Source organism: Marmota monax, unplaced genomic scaffold (assembly GCF_021218885.2).
Source record: "Marmota monax isolate L192 unplaced genomic scaffold, Marmota_monax_Labrador192_F-V1.1 WCK01_AAM20220418_F8-fsc00014, whole genome shotgun sequence".
In the NCBI taxonomy this organism is placed as follows: domain Eukaryota; kingdom Metazoa; phylum Chordata; class Mammalia; order Rodentia; family Sciuridae; genus Marmota; species Marmota monax.
The window spans coordinates 21889198-21910122 of record NW_026695222.1 but is presented as its reverse complement, the minus strand read 5'-3'; the positions used below and the strand labels follow the sequence as shown (position 1 = coordinate 21910122).

General features: G+C 46.2%; 1 protein-coding gene across 6 annotated transcripts in view; it reads left to right on the top strand.

The window, feature by feature from the left end:
• Positions 1-19674, top strand: part of Ptprt (protein tyrosine phosphatase receptor type T) — a 1068074-nt gene extending 1048400 nt beyond the window's left edge. For all 6 annotated transcript variants that reach the window (XM_058575678.1, XM_058575677.1, XM_058575682.1 and 3 more), the window contains 4 exons: positions 7069-7194; positions 8036-8199; positions 10731-10866; positions 11762-19674. In XM_058575678.1, the coding sequence (XP_058431661.1) occupies positions 7069-7194; positions 8036-8199; positions 10731-10866; positions 11762-11815 (480 nt within the window). In that variant the 3' untranslated portion in view covers positions 11816-19674. The remainder of the gene's footprint in view (positions 1-7068; positions 7195-8035; positions 8200-10730; positions 10867-11761) is intronic.
• Positions 19675-20925: the final 1251 nt, after the last annotated feature.

The following is a 20925-nucleotide window of genomic DNA, read 5'->3' as shown; positions in this document are numbered from 1 at the left end:
GGTGGCATTGCCAACCAGAGGGAGGGCTTTCAAAAGTCAGGAACTATGCTTTCTGGGCCTCATTAATCATTCATTGATCAGCATACACTTATTGGGAACCTACCCTGTGCCAGGCAAACCATGGATGTGACAGAGGACAAAAGAGGCACGACAAAACTCCCTGTCCCTATGGAGTAGCATTCTGGTGAAGTGATGTCCCATCCCAGTCTCTCTTTGGCATCGGACAGGATGAAATTATCCTCAGAGAGAATCATCTCAGCAAGACCCTCAAGTGGCAAGAAGATGCTGACCATGAAGAGAAGGAACAGAGGACACTGTGTCCAGGGTACACATCACATGGCCCTCAATCCTTGTAGATAGCTATGGAGGATTCCTGCAGGAAACGACCACCCTGTCAGCTTGGAGTCGAGTCTGGGTTCAACATGACCCAGCTTTGCTTGGGTCGCCTCCATGTAATCATAAGAGCTAGCACTTCACCTTTCCTTGAATATTTGGTTGATTTATTACATGGATTATACTTGGAGTCTCCCTGGGAGTTTTTCATTATTTTGCTTGTCACTAATTCTAAGGAGCACCTTTTATCCTATTTAAATCTTAGAGCTTCCATAATCCAAATTTCCTCCAAATGCCTTTCAGTATTTCCCACATCCTCCTTCCATGGGTACACTCTTTTGAAAGCTTTTGTTTCCCCAACTGTATTTACTAGTTAATAATGAGTTTACTTTTCTTGCATTTTTGAAATTCTGATCTGCAGGACATATGCAGAACTGATACAGTAAGATGTTCTAATTCTAATTCAAAGCCAGAGATGGGGGTTCCCCCCTCCAGAACAACAGATGACCCTCCTTTTATTTTCAAAGACTTTGGAAACAGCTCATTGTTAACTTTACAGATGCCACTTTGGAAACTACTGATTTCACACTGCAGATCAGAAAACTGAGGCCCAAATATGGAAGGGTCACACAGTCCATCGCTGACTTTTGCCCAGGGCCTCCTGCCAGAGAAGAAGATGTTTGCAATTGTTTAGTGTCAGATTCCCAGGCCCCAGTATCTGATAATCATGGATCTGCTGGTACCTAGATGTATGGAGAAGGCAGGAATGTTTCCTAACTTTAAAAAAAAAAATGAGAGCCCACATCTTATATAAAAGCTGAGTTGCCCAGTTCTGAAGCTCCCACTGTGGAAAATCTGAGAAGTCAGGTGATGCAGATGCAAGTGGAGAGGTAAAGAGCAGGCTCTGATTATCTCCATGGAGGTGAGGATATCTGGAAGCCAGAGAGGCAAGCTCTCCATCCTGCCAGGAGAAAAACAGGGTGATGTTTCAGAGATGTCTTTTGCTGTCATTGTACCTGCAGGGCAAATAGCAAGCACTGATATCCCCATTTTTATCTCGGCTTGTGAAAACACAGCCTAACATGCTAACAAAATATACATCATGCCCAGCTCTGCCTCAGCCAGCCTCAGGTCTGACTCTGCCAGGGGCTGTCTCTCTCTCTTCTCCACCAGAATAGGAATAGTAGAATTGAAAGTCTTGGGTCAAGAGACCTGAGTTCAGTTCTACCCTTGCCTTTCACAGTATACTTCCCTAAGTCAGCTTCTTGACTCCCCGAAGCCTCTAACTCATCCTCTGTTAGACTAGTAAAACCCAGGTGTCAGCCAAGTTCCCTCTGTCTTTGACGTTTAAACAAAATTGGCTACATTCCTTACAGCCCATCCTGCGGGAAAACCCCATGTCCACCCCCATGGCTTGGGGGAATGGTGGGGTCCTATGCTCATATTCACTCCCAAGTTCTAGCTGAGGCTTCAGTGGGGGCAATGTGAGATTCATGTTGTAGCAATCCTGTGACTGAAGGTTGACCTTCACTTTTTTCTTATACCCCACCTCACTTCCTCCCCTGGACTTCAGCAACACATCTTCCTCCAACTCATTTCGCAAACCATTTTCTTCCCATCTGCTCTCTCTCAGCCCTCCCACACCCTCCCCCAAAGTTGTTCCTTTCTTCAACTGTGAAGTTTAGCTGTCTCCTTAGCCCTCAGCCTTTCCTCCCACCCAGGCACACTCTTGAAAGTATTGTCCTAAGCCCTACTTTTCCTTCCCAGAAACACACTAGGATCTAGCTGTTAGAAGATGGATCAAGTTTCCACCCACCACGAGCAGGGAGCATGACCATTTAGGGTCTGTCTGTCTGTCTGTCTGTCTATCTATCTATCTCTATCTCTCCTATGTCTATTGCCCCTGACCCCACAGTTTGTCTTCTTTAACTGGTCATAGTGTTGAAGCCAATTATAGATTTTTATAGAATCAGTTTACAGGAATTTTACAATTACTGATCTGAATTTTAAAACCAATTCAGACGACTCTTTTCTATTTCTCTTTTTAAAATACTAATTGACTTCCTCTTTAGGTGTCCTGGGATTGACTTTTCTCTCTCTGGATCACAGAGATCTGGAGAGGTGGAATCTTTCATTTCTGAAAGATTGGCCTTTCCATTTTATCAAAGTATTTTTAATTAACAAAAGGCATAACTAAGGTGCACTGAAAAATGCTTTAAAACTGTTTTTTTTTCCAAAAATAGGCCTGTCTGCTAGTTTTCATTCAACTCATCAGAGCATGTTTATTCTAGCGACTAACAAGCTTTCTGATTCCATCAGCAAGAAAAAGATGTTTAACAAGGGAAGCTACCTTGCATTTGTTATATTTCACGCGTGAACTTGCACCCCCAAAGGACATCTTTTCACGGTCCGAACAGCAATGGAGATCACTAGGTAGAATAATGTGTGGCAGCTGTTCCAGGACTGTACACACAGGCATCTCAACTTCTGCTTGGTTTAATTCATCCTGACAATAAATTAGCAGAAGCCCCTCTGCTTTTCTGGAAGGAGTGTGACCATTTCTAAATCATCAGAACAACCTCCCAAATGTGCTCATTGCCACTACCCATGTACCTCTGCAGGTCAGACCCTCCCTTTGGCCACTGTGTCCTCCCCAGACAATGGAGAAAGGGAGGGAGGACCCTATGCAATGAGGTGAGAAAACTCAGCTGGTCCAGATTCCAGGCTAAGGAATTGGAGTCTGTTCTTGGAGACAACCAGCTTCAAGTTTCCCAACTGCACTGAGTTTAAGTGTGGCCTTGAAGTCAGACAGATCCTCATGATCTTAGAGAACTAAGTTTAATCTTTACTTTAATCATTACTTCTAGGGTCTTAAGAAACCCCAAGAGTTCTATAAGCTGCTGATGCACCCATGCCCACGGTCTGGCCCCTCCATGCACATGTGATCTCCAATTCACTCCCATGTCATTCAGGAAGCATGGACAGAGAGCATTGTGCAGCTATTAGAAATGCATGGAGTAACTGGGAGGTTGGGGAAGGGAGCACATGAGGCTCTGAGTCACCTTCTACCTTCCAGTGGTTCCACTACCCTCCCATCATCCTCTTTAATTTTCTGAGTCCCTCTCTAGAACAACCTTCAGGACTCTTTTCCTTGACATGCAGAATTTTGTCCCGCTACCCAGGATGGTGCCTGTCTCCACAGCTACCCAAAGCTGACCCATCAGGAACTGTCAAGAGGGTAGTCTTGTGGATATTGCCTTAAAATTTCATATGGACTAGAAAGAAGAAGGAAGAAAAGCCTTCCTTGTGAATATCTTGTTTTGAGCAACCCTTCTCCACGCTGCCTAATAATAATAGCAGAGTGCTCAGCAGATACAGGTTTGTGTGTGAGGAGACATTAAAATTCCCAGTCACTCGTGAGAACCCAGAGAAGCTAAGGGACTTGGACCAGTCATTCAGCTAGTAAGTGACCACAGCTGGGACCTGGACCCAGAGCACTTCAAGTGGGGATCTTGTGTATTTCCCCACCCTTTTGCTGCACAATATACACAGACCAAGTAGATGGTTCTGGTCCACTTGCAATCACACACTCGGACACCAGGTCAGTCTTGAGCTAAACCATAGAGGATGTTTCTTGCTGATGAAAATCATATCTGAGCCCCAAAGGGTCACTGGGAACAGAACGGGTGCCCCCTGCCACCCCACTTCTTTCCCTGCCTTTCTGTGGCTAAATGAGATGCAATGTCACGGGCTGTAGGAAGACGCTGACGATCCTTGGCAGCTCAAACCCACATCACCCGGCTGAATGTCACCCGCACTGTTGCAGATGTGGTCTCATAAATTAGGGAAAGGGAGTGAAAGGATGACTCTGATTTAGGATTAGAAGGGCCCTACAACCTTCCCCAGGCCCCTGAGCATTATGGGAGAGTGACCTGGGAAATCAAATGCTGAGAAGTGTCCCAAAGCATAGGCATCTTGTTTGAGGCATAGTAGACCCTATTAGCTTGAGAAATTGCTCTGGAAATCTTATTAAAAGAGACAAATCATTCCACATTCTCTCCAGGCTGAAAATATTGGGGGTAATAGACTTTCTCTGATGCCTTGGATCCATGCACCCCGTGTCAGGATCACAGACAAACTCTGGCAAGGCTAAGTTCAATGCAGGCAATAGAGGCAATTATTTTTTTTTCAAATGGGCAATTCTGATTAATTCCAATTTCTCCGGCCAGCCACAGATTTATCTGTACCAGTCCCTCATTACTGCGAAGGTTGCAAGGCAGAAGAGCCAATGGCAAAGAGAAATGAAGTTCAAATTGTGGGTTTGTCATTACTGCACAGCTCAGCAGCTGCAGACGGTCCAGCCGCGGAGGCCCTGTGCCCGGCCCTCCCCGCCCCCCACACATCGCCCTTCTCCACATGCTCCGTTAACCCCCGAAGAAGATGCTGGGAAAGCAAGGCACGTTGGCTTATGAAGCCTGACCTTGCTACTTAGATGGCTGATGAGAAGAATCCTTCAGATTTGATATACAGATTCTCCTGGATTCAGCTTAGAATTTTTTGACTTTTCAATGAAAGTGACATGCATTCAGTAGAAACCACACTTCAGATTTTGAATTTGGAACTCCTAGCCAGTCCCCCAAACACGAGGGCATACCTGATCTCTGCAGTATCTCTGTGCTGCTCAGCTGGGGTGCTGGGTAGGTTAGGTATATTAAATGCGATTTTGACTTAGGGTATTTTCAACTTAGGGTGCGTTTATGGGGAATTTAACCCTATTGTGAGCTGAGGAACATGTGCATGATGGTAATGAGATAATGGCAATGACTACGTAATAACAACTATTTGCACTCTCAAATAAGTGCTTATTCCATGCCTGTTGCTGTGTTAAGGGCTTTCTTGACATGAATTATCTCGTTTGTTCTCATAACAATCCTTCAGAAAAGAAGTTGGCAAAAATTTTCTGTAAAGAGCTGGATAGGGAATATTACAGGCTCCTCAGGCCACAGGTCCTCTGTCAACACTTCTTTTTGGTGATGGCACGACAACAGTCATAGACAATACATAAAAAAGTAAGTGTAGCCATGTTTCAATAAAACTTTATTTATAAACCTTTATTTACTACAGGTTTGGGGCAGTAGTATACTGACCACTGCTGTAAGGTGAATGATGTTATCCCTAAGTTAGAATTCTGGGTATCCACCATTAGGAGGGTGGGAGATGTGATTTTTCCCTCTCTCACATCTCCTCTTCTCTCTTCCCTTATAATTTAAGTTCTGGAGAAAGGAGAGAATAAAAGATATTTTGGCATGTGACTTCCCGGAATGAGTTTGTTCTCCATCAACAAAGGGGAATGTCACCTCTGCTGTCATTCTCTTCTGTGAAAACCCTGTACCAGAGGAGGCCACCACTACCTTTCCAAGGGTCACTTCTGTCAATCTAACTCCTTGTCTGCATGGAGTGTGGCCAGTGGCTAACACCACTGATAAGAAACTCAGGCCCAAACTTCTCTCAGAAGCCTTGGTGGGTCTTTGTGAGTTTCAGCTAAACCTCCTGGGTAATGCCCACATGGTCTTTCCATCACATGGCCCCTGCCCATCCTAGAGTGGCCCCCACAGGCCTGAACCCCTAATCTTAGCTGCTCTCTGTGGCCCAGCTCTGGGGATTGTGCACGTTGGCATCTCTATGCCCCTCTGCATCTCTATGCCCCTCTATGCCCCTTGTAAACAATCAGTACTTCTGCAGACAACCCATGGCCACTTCAATATTATCTCCCCAGTGGAAGTCACCTAGCAGCTCACCAGATACGGTGAATGAAGCATCCATATCTCTTTCAAGATGATACCCATACACATGAACAATTTACAATCAGGATTTCTCAGTGTCTGCACTACTGCTGTTTAGGGTCAAATAACTTCCCAGGAGTCCTATGCATTGGGGTGGGGAGGTATTGAGCAGCATCCTGGTCTCTATATACTAGATGCTTATAGCAATTCCCAAGTAGGACAATAAAAAGTGTCTTCAGACATTGAAAGAGGTCTCCTGGAGGGACAAAACTGCCTCTAAGAACTACCCTTTTAGACTGAAGGGTGACCATTCCCTATTGCTCTTGGCTATGGGTTCTGATTCCCAATCCCAGAAAACTGGAAAAATTATCAACAAGACCTGTCCAATACCAGGTGATGTTTCCTATAGTGCAAGGGAAACATAATTGTCCCTAATTTACATATGAGAAAACTGAGAACTGGAACACAAAAGTACTAAGCAGCAGAGCCCAAGACTCTCCTAGGCAAAAGCCTGTCTTTTAAAAAAGTTAGTCATTATCTGATCATGAACGAACATTGTAGGTTTTCCTGGAATGAGGGAAAGTTTGCCACAACTTTCATGTGAAAATAAATCCGTATCATATCTATTCTAATCCTGACAGCAGCACTTCAAGGTAGATATTGTTCTCTCCACTTTACAGATGAGGAAACTGAAGTCTAGCAAATCTAACAAAAGGTTTGAAGTTGGCCCAGCAAAGATCCTTCACCCAGTGTTTCTGTGTTCAAAGCCTCGACATCGCAATACCAAAAATCTCCCAAATAGGAAAGCTGAGTTCAGTTTCTATGCAATACTCTACCACTCTAATGGGTATGTCCTGCCAGCGATAAGAAAGGGCCAGTGATAAATGGCACTGATGTCCACCCCCTACCCTGTGTCCTCAGCCTGCTTCTGTCACCTCTTTTCTTGCTCCAGCTCTGTATGCAGTACTGGCCCGAGAAGACCTCCGGGTGCTACGGACCCATCCAGGTGGAGTTCGTCTCCGCGGACATCGACGAGGACATCATCCACAGAATATTCCGCATCTGTAACATGGCTCGGGTAGGTGCAGGGCTGCCACGGCTTGCCTGGTCTCCTTCACAAAACAGATGGAGGCTGCCGGGAGAGGATCCCACCCAGCCAGCCAAGAGTCTGTGTTACGCTCTCCTGATAATCTCTTCCTTCGGGAAGTGATGCCTTTGCCGATTCCGGTTCCATAGCCAGCGGTGACTCCAGCAAAGATGCACAGAGTGACATCCAGCCTGCCATCTGCCTGTTTCCTGACACACTTGCTGCTGTGTAGACAAAACTTCCCAGACATTAGCTCTTCCCCACGGTGCCATGCTATTTTGGCACCAGTTGGTGCAGACTGATCGGATATAAAAGCTCTGGGGTAGTCCAGCAAGTACTGAGAGGGAAACTAATTAGGTGCTTTCATGAGGATACTCCCTGGCTGAGAGGAGGAGCATTGGACAGGAGGGGGCAGCTTGGTAACCTATGAAATGGTAACTAACTGTTAGTCTCTATTGGGAGCTCAGGGTGAATAGAAGTCAGCTACTATCCTCAGTTCAGTCTCTAAAGGGAAGGTGAGATGTGTTCTGACATATGAGCCTCAGAGAGAAAGAACTCTTCCCAGTAGAGTCAGGGAAGATATTTTGAAAGAAAGGGGCATTTGAATTGGGTTTTGAAGACTGAGTAGGAAAGGGAATCAGTGTGCACAAAGCTGTAGATGTACGTGTGGGGATAGCCTGTGACTGTCCCTATGATGTCAAGACTTTAGCAAGTCTTCCACTATGCTAAAGCCCTCCCATGGCTACCCTCCCCCACCCCAGCCAGGGTATCTGGAAGGCTTACATCCCAAGCTTCCGCAGTACAACAGCCCTAACAAGCTTTCTGTTCTCAGCCACAGGATGGGTATCGTATAGTCCAGCACCTCCAGTACATCGGCTGGCCTGCCTACAGGGACATACCCCCCTCCAAGCGTTCTCTGCTCAAAGTGGTTCGACGGCTGGAGAAGTGGCAGGAGCAGTATGACGGGAGGGAGGGACGCACCGTGGTCCACTGCCTGTGAGTACTGTGGAGGCGTCTCCAGAGCAACGGGTTGGTGGGCAGTAGAGCACTCGTGAGGATGCTGCTGGCCACAGCTCTGCCACTTCTCAAAACCCCTGACAGGGCGAAACACAGCAGCCCTTTACTGGTTGCCCATTGTCCTGATTATTGTCATATGACATGTTATTGTGCAAGCCACGGAGGGGCAGACCACTCCCCAAGGCTCCCAGCATAGGGGTGAGTCCCACCCTCCAAAAGGAGGCAGGACGTGTCCCGCTAGTCTAAAGGAAGACCATGACAAGCAGGTCCTTCTGATAAGAGTCTCCTTCATTATTTCCTGAAGAAGAAGAGAAGGGAAAGCCTTAGTTAGCTCAAGCAGATGTTTTAAACAAATCACATCATCCCATCTGCAAGGCAGATATGATCATTCTGTAGTGAGAAAACTGAAGCCCAGACAGGAAGAGGGATCAGGAGTTAAGAGAAGAGATGAGATTTGCATACCCTGGGCTCTAAGATATACTGCCCCCCACTGAGCCACACTGCCTTGGAGAAAACCAAGGGACTCACCCACCTTGTCTGCCTCCTGGGATGTCTCTTACTACAGGCTTAGTGAGAAAACAGGGACACCAAGAGCATGCCAGGAAGATGCTCCTCGGAGGAGCTGACAGATGGATCTGCAGAACCTGGGAACTCTGTTTCCCCAGGGCACAGTGGGTGAACTGAAGTCTTCACTTCTTGTCTTAGAATGAGCACAGCCCAGAGACCCCCATGTTGTCATCTGAGGTGGGGGTCGGGACCCTTAGAAAATTGTGGCTGACAAGCTGTGCAGGTCAAGAAAATCACTTAATCATGGGGTCCTCACTTCCCTCATTGGGATGTTGAATTAGACCATCTTTAGACCCTGTAGTGCTCTGGTGTGAAATAGTCAGAAAATGAAAACAATATGTCTGTCAGCAAAGAGATCAACAATGTCATGCTACAGGAAATGTGGACCAAAGTCTTCCCTCTTACACAATAACTATTTCTGAGAAAGTAGAGACATTCATAACAGCTCACTAACCTCAAAATTGGGTTCGGTCTTTTCAAAACCAGCTAATTGTCCACTTTTTCTCAAATAGGCAGTGCACGCGCATCAACAAAGTCAGAGCAAAAAGGTGGTTAAACATACATATGCACAATTGGAGCTTCAGAGCCCGTCCCCCGCCCGTAGCAAAACCCCTTCCCAAAGGAGACAGATCATGAGATTAGAGTCCTGGAAGATGCTGTGTGGCATGCTGGGTCAGGCTGATGCTCACATGGGCCACACCATGCTGGCTCTCCCAGAAACTGGCAGCCCGTTCCCCGCTAACTAACCCTTGTCCCCTCCAGTTCCCTCCACGCATTCCAATGACTCCACTGTCAGCATAGGCCACCCCAACCCTTCAGGGTCTCACTCCTGCAGGCCCTGAGATGCCTGCATCCTCTTGACTCATCTTCTTGCTCCAGAAATTGCCAAACCGTCCTTCCTAGGAACCCTCCCTGCTCTTTTAGCAAGAGTGCCTTTTTATCCATATATCCCCTAGCCAAGGTGGCCAGCGGTTTGAATAGAAGAAAACACAGGATTGACACTGTGCCCACAGAGAATAGGAACCTAGCATCCTTGTGGACCCCAGGCACCACAACAGCCACTGAAATGCGGGCAGCATCCAGCAGAGGAAGGACAACTATCTGTACTTGAAACATCTGGTCATGGGATATCCTGTAGCTAGAACATCTGGGAGACTGACTGAGTGCCTTCGTTTCTGTCCAGATGTTCTTTAGACACACACCATTACATGAAATCATTAGCTGCTCTTGGCAATGGGCCTAGGAGTTTAGAATCAGGTAAATTCCTGAAGGGACTCTCTATAAAGAGTTTGAGGGGTGTTTCCATGAAGATGATTTATAAAGCTTCAGAAAGGAGTGACAGAGACATGGTCCTACCCAGAGTACTCTTTCCCCTAGACTCAATATCAGTAGGATCCTGCTCAAATGAAGATGTGCAAGTAGATGCAGCCTCCCAGGCCCACAGTCTCAAGCCTGGGCTGGCTGACCCTAGGCTGCCCTTAGTGGAGGGTAGGAAGACATCATAAGGAAAATCACCTGGCACCTTCCTTTGTCTTCACTGGATATGAAGGTAGACCCAGAGCATCCGGCAGGACAAGGACACAGATGTCACATGAACAAAGACACAATATCCTCCTGTCTTGTGGGCTTCAGCCAGGGTCCCTGGGTGACTGTATCATGCTCATGGAATCAAGGAGAACTAATTATATCTTCTGTGGTCATCCAGTCCAATGCCTCCATTACAGGAGTGGGGAACTGGGGCCCAGGTAGGGAGGGACTTGCCTCAAGTCAAAGAAGGTTCATGGCACAAATGGAACTCAAGCCAGAGCTCACCACTCAGGTTCAAATTCTCACCCTGATGCCTCATCTTGCAGGCTTCACTCCTACCATGAGGTGCTAAGATCAGCAGGAGCTGGGGTCGGGGGCACCCAGGGATGTGGCTCACCCCTTCACTCTCTGTTTAGAAATGGGGGAGGCCGCAGTGGAACCTTCTGCGCCATCTGCAGTGTGTGTGAGATGATCCAGCAGCAGAACATCATCGACGTGTTCCACATTGTGAAAACATTGAGGAATAACAAATCCAACATGGTGGAGACTCTGGTGAGTGTACCAAGAGCTGTTCTCCAACAGTTAGGGGCTGGCCGTAGTCCCTGGAATCAAGGAAAATGACTTCAGGAAGGAGAAACTTTCAACAGCTGGGTGTTTATCTGCATATCTATCTGCATGTCTCTAGGCCTGCCCTGTTTCTTCCCCTGCCAACCCAACCAAGTTTTCTTTCCTGCAGGGTAATGCAAATGTTCATCCCCGGTACACCTACTTTGTTTTACTTTCTACCCATTCCTTAAGAAAATATCACTAATTCAGGCTTAAAGGAAAGGCTTCTGAATTTGTAGAGTGTGAATTATGTTTGCAATTCAGTCCAATCCTATTCTAATTCACTTATGCTAATTTTTACAGTGTGGAGCATTGAACTAGGACACTGTAGAAGAAGGATAGTAAAGAGAGTGGGGAGGCAGATTCCCCAGAAGATAAGACCTGGTGCAAGGGAGGAGTCAGGCCATACACAAGGAATTTTAATATAAATGTCTTTAAACCTACTCAAAGTGTGTTCCTACCCAATGTGAGATCCCACTCAGAATCTGCATTGCCTGGGAGTGTGTAGACTCTTGAGCCTCACTCCAGATCTACTGAATCGGCATCTGCATTTTTAACAGCTATCCCTGGGTGTGTGTACACAGGTTGCCCTGTGAGAAGAACTGGTATGCAGAATGGTAAGAAGAAAGGGAACCATCCCAGCTGGGCAGTTGAGAAAGCTCAGGTGGAGTAGGCATCCAAGGGAACACTGAAGGATGTCCAGATGTGGATAATTTTGAGTTGACTTTTTGAATGGATGTAGGTAAAGTTTTTTTGCAAAATGCATATCTCAAATCTAATGCATTTTTCCCTTTCCTTTCCATCTCTCTCGTTTCTTCTCCTTTGTCTCTCCTCCTCTCAGGAACAGTATAAATTCGTATACGAGGTGGCACTGGAATATTTAAGCTCCTTTTAGCCCATGGGATGGGGAAACCTGCTGGAGTCCACAGGCTGCTGCAGCCGAGCCCCATTTTCTGTGAATGGCAGTGACTGGGCTCAGTGGCACAAAAGTGACACCCGCGCCCAGCTCCAAGGAGAAGACTGATGGTCCCATGTTCTGCAGTGGGCTCTGCACCTTCTTAGGGGGTTTCCTGTAGCTGTGGGAGATGCCGCACTCACAGGCCCAGGCTTCCCTTACACACCTGACCAGCCACAGCCCTGGGCCCAAGCAGAAGTGCACCCACAAGCAAGGCCCTGGACGTCCGGTTCCCAGACCTCTTGCTTTCATTCTTTCCAAGTTTGTGAATCTCATGGCAAGCCAACTGTGCAGGTGCTAGAGAGTGGGAGGCTGGCCAATACTTCTTTCACCCTCGTTCCCTTAGTAGTGTTGGGGATGTGGGTTCCGCTTCTCTATGCTGTTATGGATAAAACTGGGACCTTGGAAGTCATTGCTCTGATGCCCTGTACACTCTGTTCTTCAGGGGCCTCTGGTGCCAGATACCTGCCAGTCTGGATCAGTGTGACCTTGGAGTGGCCCCTAGACCACAGTGGAGGCCACTGTCCATCCTCATATTGAAACTGCATGGGGCTTGGCCCACTGCTATTCTGTACTCCTTTCCCAACCCAGGCCCTGACCTTCTGTCATTCACTGGCCAGCCAGCTGTGCCCACAGCACACACTGATAAAGGTTTTCCATGCTCCTTTGTGGTCTGTGGGAGGGGGTGCAGGGAATGTCACTACTCCACTTCATCTTTGTAAAAGGGACCACCTTCCCAGGGCAGGGCTCTGTCTGGTCTAATGTAAACCCTGTGTTTCTTGGATGATAGCTTCCTTTAGGAGGAGCCAAGAAGATAAGATTTGATTATTTTCTCAAGTACATGTGGAAAGAAACTTTCTTTTGAGAGTGTAAAATTTTAGTCTCATATGTCAGGAAATAAAAAAGACAGAGTGGGAATTTGAATGTGTAGCTACAAGATAAATCTCTTGAACCTATTTTATTTCCTGTCATGTCCTTGAAAGGTCCCAACCTTGGTAGCACAACCACGAGGAAGGCAATATGGGCTAGTCAGAATACGATCCCTGGGTGCTAGGACAGAGAGAGTATCAGCTTTGTGGAAAATCTGGATCTCCAAATTTGTATTCCCTAGAGAAATACAGCTGCCATCTTGAAAAAGGCCATTGTGGACCCATTCGTGCTTTGGTTTAAAATTGACCAAGGGGATGAGGCCTGGGACTCTGAGTCTTGCCCAAAGTATGGATGAGTCAAGAAAAGGGAGTCAACATTTGCAAATGTCTACTGTATGCCAGGTGTCATGCTTGGCACCATCCCTAGTGACAACTGGCCTAGTCCTTAGTACCTCCCATCAAGGAGCTATTACCATCATCTCCATTTTGCAATTGAGGAAACCAACACACCTTCCTCAGAGATGAAATCCTGAGTCCCAAAAAGGCAGGTGATGGAGCTGAACCTTCTCTGTACTATTTTCTTCAAACATCCCCAGCCAAGCAATGTATTTTATTGGAGAAAAAATAAGGCTAGAAATTTCTGAGCAGAGAACTCCACAAATGGAAATTTAATTCTTTCTTTCTGATGCCAGTTCTTCTGAGAAACCCAGAATTTCAGATATATTTTAGTAACTCATTCCTGGTTCTCCAGGAAAACTTAGTCTTATCTAATTTCTTCTTCATGAAAACCATGTTCCTTTTCCCTCAAGGAGTCACCCAGGGATGCTCTACCTTGATCTCTAGCCAGTGCTTAGGCACAGTATCTGGCAGCCTCCCGTAGCCTGGGATCTAGGAAGCCCCATCTTGCAGGCTAGAAATGGGGGATAAGGGGCAAAGAATTTGGTAAAGCACAGTTTTTGCCCTTTAGGGCTCACTATATCCTGGGAAAATTAAACCACTGCAAATGGTGTGAATGAGTATTACCTGAACCTGGGTGTGAGGCTCTACCTTTGGATTCCTTAAAGAGGCAAGATTCGTTCCAGCTGGGTCTCAACAGGTAGATAAAGAAGAAAAGGAAATTCAAGCCAAGGGATCAGTCAGTGCAGTGGCAAATAGGTGAAAAAGGCATCTGGAGGGACAGACGGTGGGAGGCCAGCCCAGCGGGAGCACAACAGGCCAGGGGAAAGTGGCAGGCAACGAGCCAGGGTCAGGGACACAGATACCCCACCGAGGGTGCAGCCATCACCCTGCAGGCAACAAGAAGCCTGCGGAGCTCAGCAATGATGTGCTCAGTTTGGTGTTGGAGAAGGCTCCCTCTGGACCGGTGGGGCTGCCTCTTTTCCTTTCATCAGACACTGTGAAAACATTCCCTTAAGCGTGTACTTTTTAATAGCATATCTATTTTGTCTGTCTGCTCATTATTTTGTTGCTGGAACAAAATATGCAGTGGATCATGAGACTCAGCTCTTGTGAGAAACCCAGGGTCTCTGCTTTATCGTGGAGCAGGGTCAGCAACCTGGGCCTCTATGCTCACTGGGACAGGACATAAAAGGAGCCCAGGGAAGCTGCTTCATTGGCATGGACTCTGGAGCTGTCTAGAAGTCCAGGGACACCAGACTTGATCAAGGAAGGGCTGTCACTTTGGAGGTTCAAAAGGAAACATCTCAAAGCAAAGGCAGGCAAAGGAACCCCATGACGAACTCGCTCTTCTCTTTTGATGGGCCTCTTCCCAGGTGTATTTGAGCAGGTCCCCAGGACCCAACCCCCACTGATCCTGCTACCTTCACCTGGCTCCAGTCTACTGCCCCAAATGATCTTCCCCAGCCTCAAGGAGCCTGCAGCCTATTATATGTTGTTTTTCCCCCGACATCTTGGGTGGAAGGAGGGCTGTTTAACACAAATCCTATTATTCTCCTCAGAAAGGGGTTAAACAGCTGACAGACGATGATGGCAAGCGTTTCCACCATTTCAAATGGCAGAAATTTAAAGGGTGACTTTAAATTGTAAAAACTCAGGCCATATGGGGTAACCCAACAAGGGCCAGCTCATACCCTCGTTTTCTAACAACTTAGTCACCCTCCAAAGGAGGCTAGTGTATGCAAAACAAAATGAAAGTTTCTTGGTGGAGATAACTTCTCTAACATCCCACATGGAAAATATGTGGCAAGTCTTAGACAAGATGGGGTAAGAGTGCCCAGGAATTTGGACTTGATCCCTTACCCAGGAAATCACCCAAGCTAACACCACCTCCCCAGAGTATCTCCTCACCCCATGGTAGTTAGAGGGTAGGCTTGACCTTTCATGAACAGTCTCCACAACAGAAGCTAGATTCATGTCCAAGGCACCAGAGAGTCTCCTCTCTTAGCAAAGATCTTCCTAAGATGTTCACCTCCTAGACATGAACTCCACTTGAAGAAGATGCAAGGAATTAATCCAGGAACTGTCCCCACTGGCATGTGTTTGTGGCCTAGATAGCTTCAGCAATCAGGAGCCTGCAGGTGTGAAAATCATGGGCCATCCAGGTCTTCCAGGCCCCCAGACAGCCACAGCAAGCCTCCCTTTGTGGGAATAGAAGGGAACAGCTTGTGTTAGGTATTGTCCCTCTCTGCGGTGTGGCCTGAGTAGTGTCCCACAGGATGTCAGACATCACATGGGGCCGAAAGACTCTGTGCTCCAATTATCCTAAGGAGTGTTTGTGATTCTCATAGCCCCAGCTTACCGATGAGGAATCAAAGGCTCCAAAGGGTCAGATCATGCTCAAAGTTCCACGGCTGGTGAATGAGCAAGCCGGGACTTAAACTGGGTTTCCTGATCACTGAGACAGTATTTTTCCACATTGTGTCTGAGTCTTTCCCATGGGGTTATCCATACCTGCAGAGACTAGAGTGAAGCAGATAACTCAGTGGATCCCAGTAAATCCCAAAGTGACAATGGTAAGCTTAAAATTCCTTAAAAAGTATCCTGGTTTACTCTAACAATTCATGTAATACCTGAAGTACACTTCCTAATTTGTTCTGATTAGTTTCGACATGACTGTAAAAACACTAAAAGAAAAAAAAATGGAACCCTATACCTCACATAGCTTTGATTTGTTCAGCCCACTCTGAGGGACCCTAAGGGAATGATGTCCCAGTCTGAGGCATAGTATGACTATGCTGCTTTCTCCTGAGGCTAATTCCATACTCAAGCTCAAGACCAGCTCACCCCCGCCCCAAGCAGAACCTTGGTGTGGAGGCGTCCTGACCTCACTGTTCCTGAGTTGACCTCAACTAAGGTCCCTTCCAGTTAGGTGTGGAAGAAATCATTGACCTCCTAGAAGGATGAGGACTTGCCCATCTGGCATGGTGAAAGCCAAGCTGGATGCAGCCTTACACAGCAGATTCCTGATTCCTGGGTTTTAGAAGGTGGTACCCATTGTCAAGGTGGAGGGCCAGCATGGCTGATGCAGGCAAATCTGAGGCTACTCCCTTCATATGAAGGTCTGGAGTCTAGAAGTCCCCTACTTTAGCCACACACACTCACTGGATTCCTGCAACCTGCAGCACCCTAGAGGGGGAGCCACCAGAAAGCACAGATTACTATGATAGGATTAGTATGGCACAGTGCAGCCCTCGGTGAGGGATGGGATTGTGGTGGAAAGAGCTCAGTCTTTGGGTGAACCCTGACTTTGCCATTTCTTGGCTATGGCATGGTGGACCAAACATACATGGGAAAAGGAACATGAAAACCTGCTTCAGCAGGTTAGAATGGGTAGTTTTGGAAAGCTTCGGGCAGGAAAACAGGAAGGCAAGGCCAGGGTATTGCAACACAGTGAATACTCAGAACCAAAAATGGTCATGGGCCATTGAGCAAAGTGGGCACTTCTATGACACAACAGGACAGGGGCATAGGTAGGACTTGTCAGACTCACTTAACAGGGGTGCTACTTTGGAAGAGATCTCGGCATCTGGGGAGAAGATGACTATCTTCCCTGTGGCCAATCATGTTTATTCATCCTCCATTTCTGGTTGCTGTGTTAACTCCTGGTGTGTCCTTACCAGGATCCCTATTTCCTATGCTCTGTTGAGAACCCCTGTAGAGCACTAGGTTTGTCAGTCTAGGAAGGCTGCTGCAGACAATAGAGGAGCAGCCCAGGGAGGAGTAGACAGGCACTTACCAGGTCATCTCTGGAACAGTGACTGCCCAACCCAACTCAAGTCCAGAGACATTAAAGTAAATGACCATTCACCTGGACCTCCCTTCCTGAGAGCAGAATGAAGAAACCCACCCTTCTTTGGTTTGCAGCTGGCCACTCCTGAGCTGGTCATCAGCACCAAGCTAAACAAGGAGTGATACTGTGGAAGACTTAGGTGACCTTAAGGGTGAGCATCAGTGGGATGCTGATCCTAAGCCTTAAGTTCAAAAAAAATGTACCAGGCCAAGATCCCCAGAGACAATTTGCTAACCCAAGCTGAAGGACAAGTAAGAAGATGAAACATAAATGTCATGTCATATCAAAGTATTGATTTGCCCTCCCCATCACCCAACCAACTTCTGATCAGCTCCAAATTACAGCCAAGCATAACAGAAATAGGAAAAGTAAATTCAACTAGAGGAAACCAGCTGAGATTGGATCTTATTCATATATTCCCATGCAAGGGCTCCCTGCTGGAACTTTCAGGTATACACATCTAGAAGTTTTCAAGGGCAGAGGCTTGGCTTCACCCAGACATCAGTGATGTCTATCTGTGCATGTGAACAGGCTCTCAGTTTCTTGAGAACCATGGATAGATTTTTGCATGGTACTGGCTATTCAGCTAGCTATCTTATAGAGATTAAGGTCATCTCTTGTGTATCTCCTGCCCACCTCCAAAAGAGGTTGGAAAGGGTAACAAAGGGGCCACATTCACCCCCTTAAATCCACCCATGAATGTTAGATCTCCAAGAGAAGGAATCAGCAGTCACAATGGGCCCCCACTCCTGGCTTTCCACCCTTCTAAGAGCATAGTGGTGGTCCACTGAAGCCAATACAAGGGATGTGGGAAAGGTCAGGATGGAAGAGAATCTATTGGAAAGAGCTTTGAGATATGGATAACCATCAATCATTCTTCTGTATCTGAGAGCTGCTCTGGGCAGTAGGAGTCAGAATTTGGTCCTTGATTAGAATATTCAGAGAATGAAGGCCTAGGGGATTTGGAGTATTAGGGAAATACTTATGTAGAATTCTGGAGTTCAGGGTAATTAGTGTAGTTCATGGTTCCTCAGAGAATGAGACTCTTGGATTTAGGGGAGGAAGAGTAGTGGATAAGGAACTTGCCAAAATCAAAGTCCCGGAGTTGTAGTACTTTACTACCTCTGGGCTCATGAATGCAAGCTAGTGGGCCCCGACTTGATGGTCCAATAAACTCTCAGTGCCCATTCTGCTCCAGTCCCTCCCATGAAAGGTTAATGGTGTAAAGTGTTTGGGCAGGTCAAAGCCCTCAGGGATTTCTGGGAGCTTAGAGGGAAGAGTGGCATCATCCTAAGTAAAATCAGGCTTCTGAAGGGTCAGGCAGAATACCAGCCCCCATATTCCCCAAGGAAATGCAGATTATTCAACAAAGTCAAGCACAGTTTGTTATCCCAGGTCACCTCTGTGAGTGAAACTAGGACCAGTGGGTGAAACTGAGTAGCTGTAGGAAGAACATACTAACTGCAGGAAAGCCCATCTCAGCAGCTGCCTGGTAGAGCCACATGTCTCCTTAAAGGGAAGAGGCAATGTTGCTTAGATGGCCTTTAATTCACTTCCATTCTAGATGGGTGAGATCTTGTGGTGCTGGAATCATGTTTGAACTCATTCATACCTGCAGAGCACAAAGCTGAGCAGGTCACACTTGATTCGTGCAGGTTGAAGCCTTCTGCTTTCCCACTCAAGTCTCCCCATCACAAAGGACAAGTTGCTGCTCTGGCCAGATATCCTGGGCTCATCCAAGTGGGTTATCAACAAACACCAAGCCAGAGGGAACAGCTGCTTTGCCACAGACCTGATGCCTATGGGTCTCACTGATGAAAGTAGCCATGACCCAGACCCAATGGACATCAGAGCCATCAGTGACAGCTAGATCCAGTAAAGGTCCAAGAAGGACCCAGAGCAGAGCTTTGCTTACCATAGACATTATCTCCAAAGGTTAATTCTATCCCCATTCCCCACTCAAGGCCTGTTGGAGCAGATTTCAAAAGCACAGTGACTCAGTAGATGCGTGATTATAATCATTCCCAGTGCATATAATTCATCTCAAGGTGGATCTTAGGCTAGGCCCAGTTAATCCACATTGGTAATCAAATTCAAAAGCACTTTTCTACCTTCTCTTTCACTCTACATCCTCATAGCCAATCAAAGGCAGAGTTGAGGATTCTACCATTGCCTTGGCTACAGGACACCCTCATAGCTCTCTAAGGGCTATCATGAGCTTCCCCTGCAAATCCAGAGAGGCTAACATTTGCATATCCACTGGGCATATGATATTGCATGAGACCAAAGTCTCCACGCTATTTGCAGCCTCCTCCATGAATCCCAATGGCCTGCACTTGTACAGTTTGGGTGTTTGATAGATAAAGCACGTATGAGAAGAGAAAACAAAATAAATCAACTTTAAAAAAAAAAAAAGCCAGCACTGTGCTGTCAATGTTCTTCTTCTTCTTTTTTTTTCTTTTCCTTTCCAATTCTAGCTTAAAAAAGCAGAAGGTAAATAATGTCAGGTCAATGAATATCAGATATATTTTTTGACTGTACATTACAGTGAAGTGTAACCTTTTTACACCTGCAAGTCCATCTTATTTATTCTTGTAAATGTTCCCTGACAATGTTTGTAATATGGCTGTGTTAAAAATCTATACAATAAAGCTGTGACCCTGAGATTCATGTTTTCCTAAGATATTTGCCCTGGTGTCTTCCTGAAAACGAGTGGGAGTGAGATGGGGACAAATCAAAGTAGAAGGGGAAAATTATGTAATCAACTAGTTTTTCAGTGTTTATGTTTATTTAATCTTCACAACATAAACAGAAAATACACATTATCCCTCTTTACAGAGGAGAAAGTTGAGGCTCAGAACTATCACAGGATTTACCTACACACTGAGTTAGTAAAAGGGTTGGGTCTAAAGCAGTGTTTCTCACATGTGGTTCACAGAGCACTGGGTTAGAATCACTGGGACATTTTTAAGCTCCTACAGAATCACAATTTCAGGGCAAGCTTTCCAGATGTATCAGCTAGCTTTTGCTGTATAATAAACTACCCCAAAACTCAGTGACTTGAAACAATAGTCTTTTATAGAAGTCAGTTGGGACTTAATTGATGGAGGGTGATCTCAGTTAATCTCAGCATGGTTCACTTACATGTTTCCTGAGGGCTTTATCCTAGGCCAGGTTAATGGGCTGGTATGGGTTTGCTCCTTGTTTCTCCCATTCTCTCTCTTTTTTTTAAAATTTTTTATTGTTGGCTGTTCAAAACATTACATAGTTCTTGATATATCATATTTCACACTTTGATTCAAGTGGGTTATGAGCTCCCATTTTTACCCCATATACAGATTGCAGAATCACATCAGTTACACATCCATTGATTTACATATTGCCATACTAGTGTCTGTTGTGTTCTGCTGCCTTTCCTATCCTCTACTATCCCCCCTCCCCTCCCCTCCCCTCCCCTCTTCTCTCTCTGCCCCCTCTACTGACATTCATTTGTCCCCCTTGTATTATTTTTCCCTTTCCCCTCACTTCCTCTTGTATGTACTTTTGTATAACTCTGAGGGTCTCCTTCCATTTCCATGCAATTTCCCTTCTCTCTCCCTTTCCCTCCCACCTCTCATCCCTGTTTAATGTTAATCTTCTTCTCATGCTCTTCGACCCTACTCTGTTCTTAGTTACTCTCCTTATATCAAAGAAGACATTTATACAATCAATCAACAAGTACATGAAAAAATGCTCACCATCTCTAGCAGTCAGAGAAATGCAAATCAAAACCACCCTAAGATACCATCTCACTCCAGTTAGATTGGCAGCCATTATGAAGTCAAACAACAACAAGTGCTGGCGAGGATGTGGGGAAAAGGGTACACTTGTACATTGCTGGTGGGACTGTAAATTGGTGCAGCCAATTTGGAAAGCAGTATGGAGATTTCTTG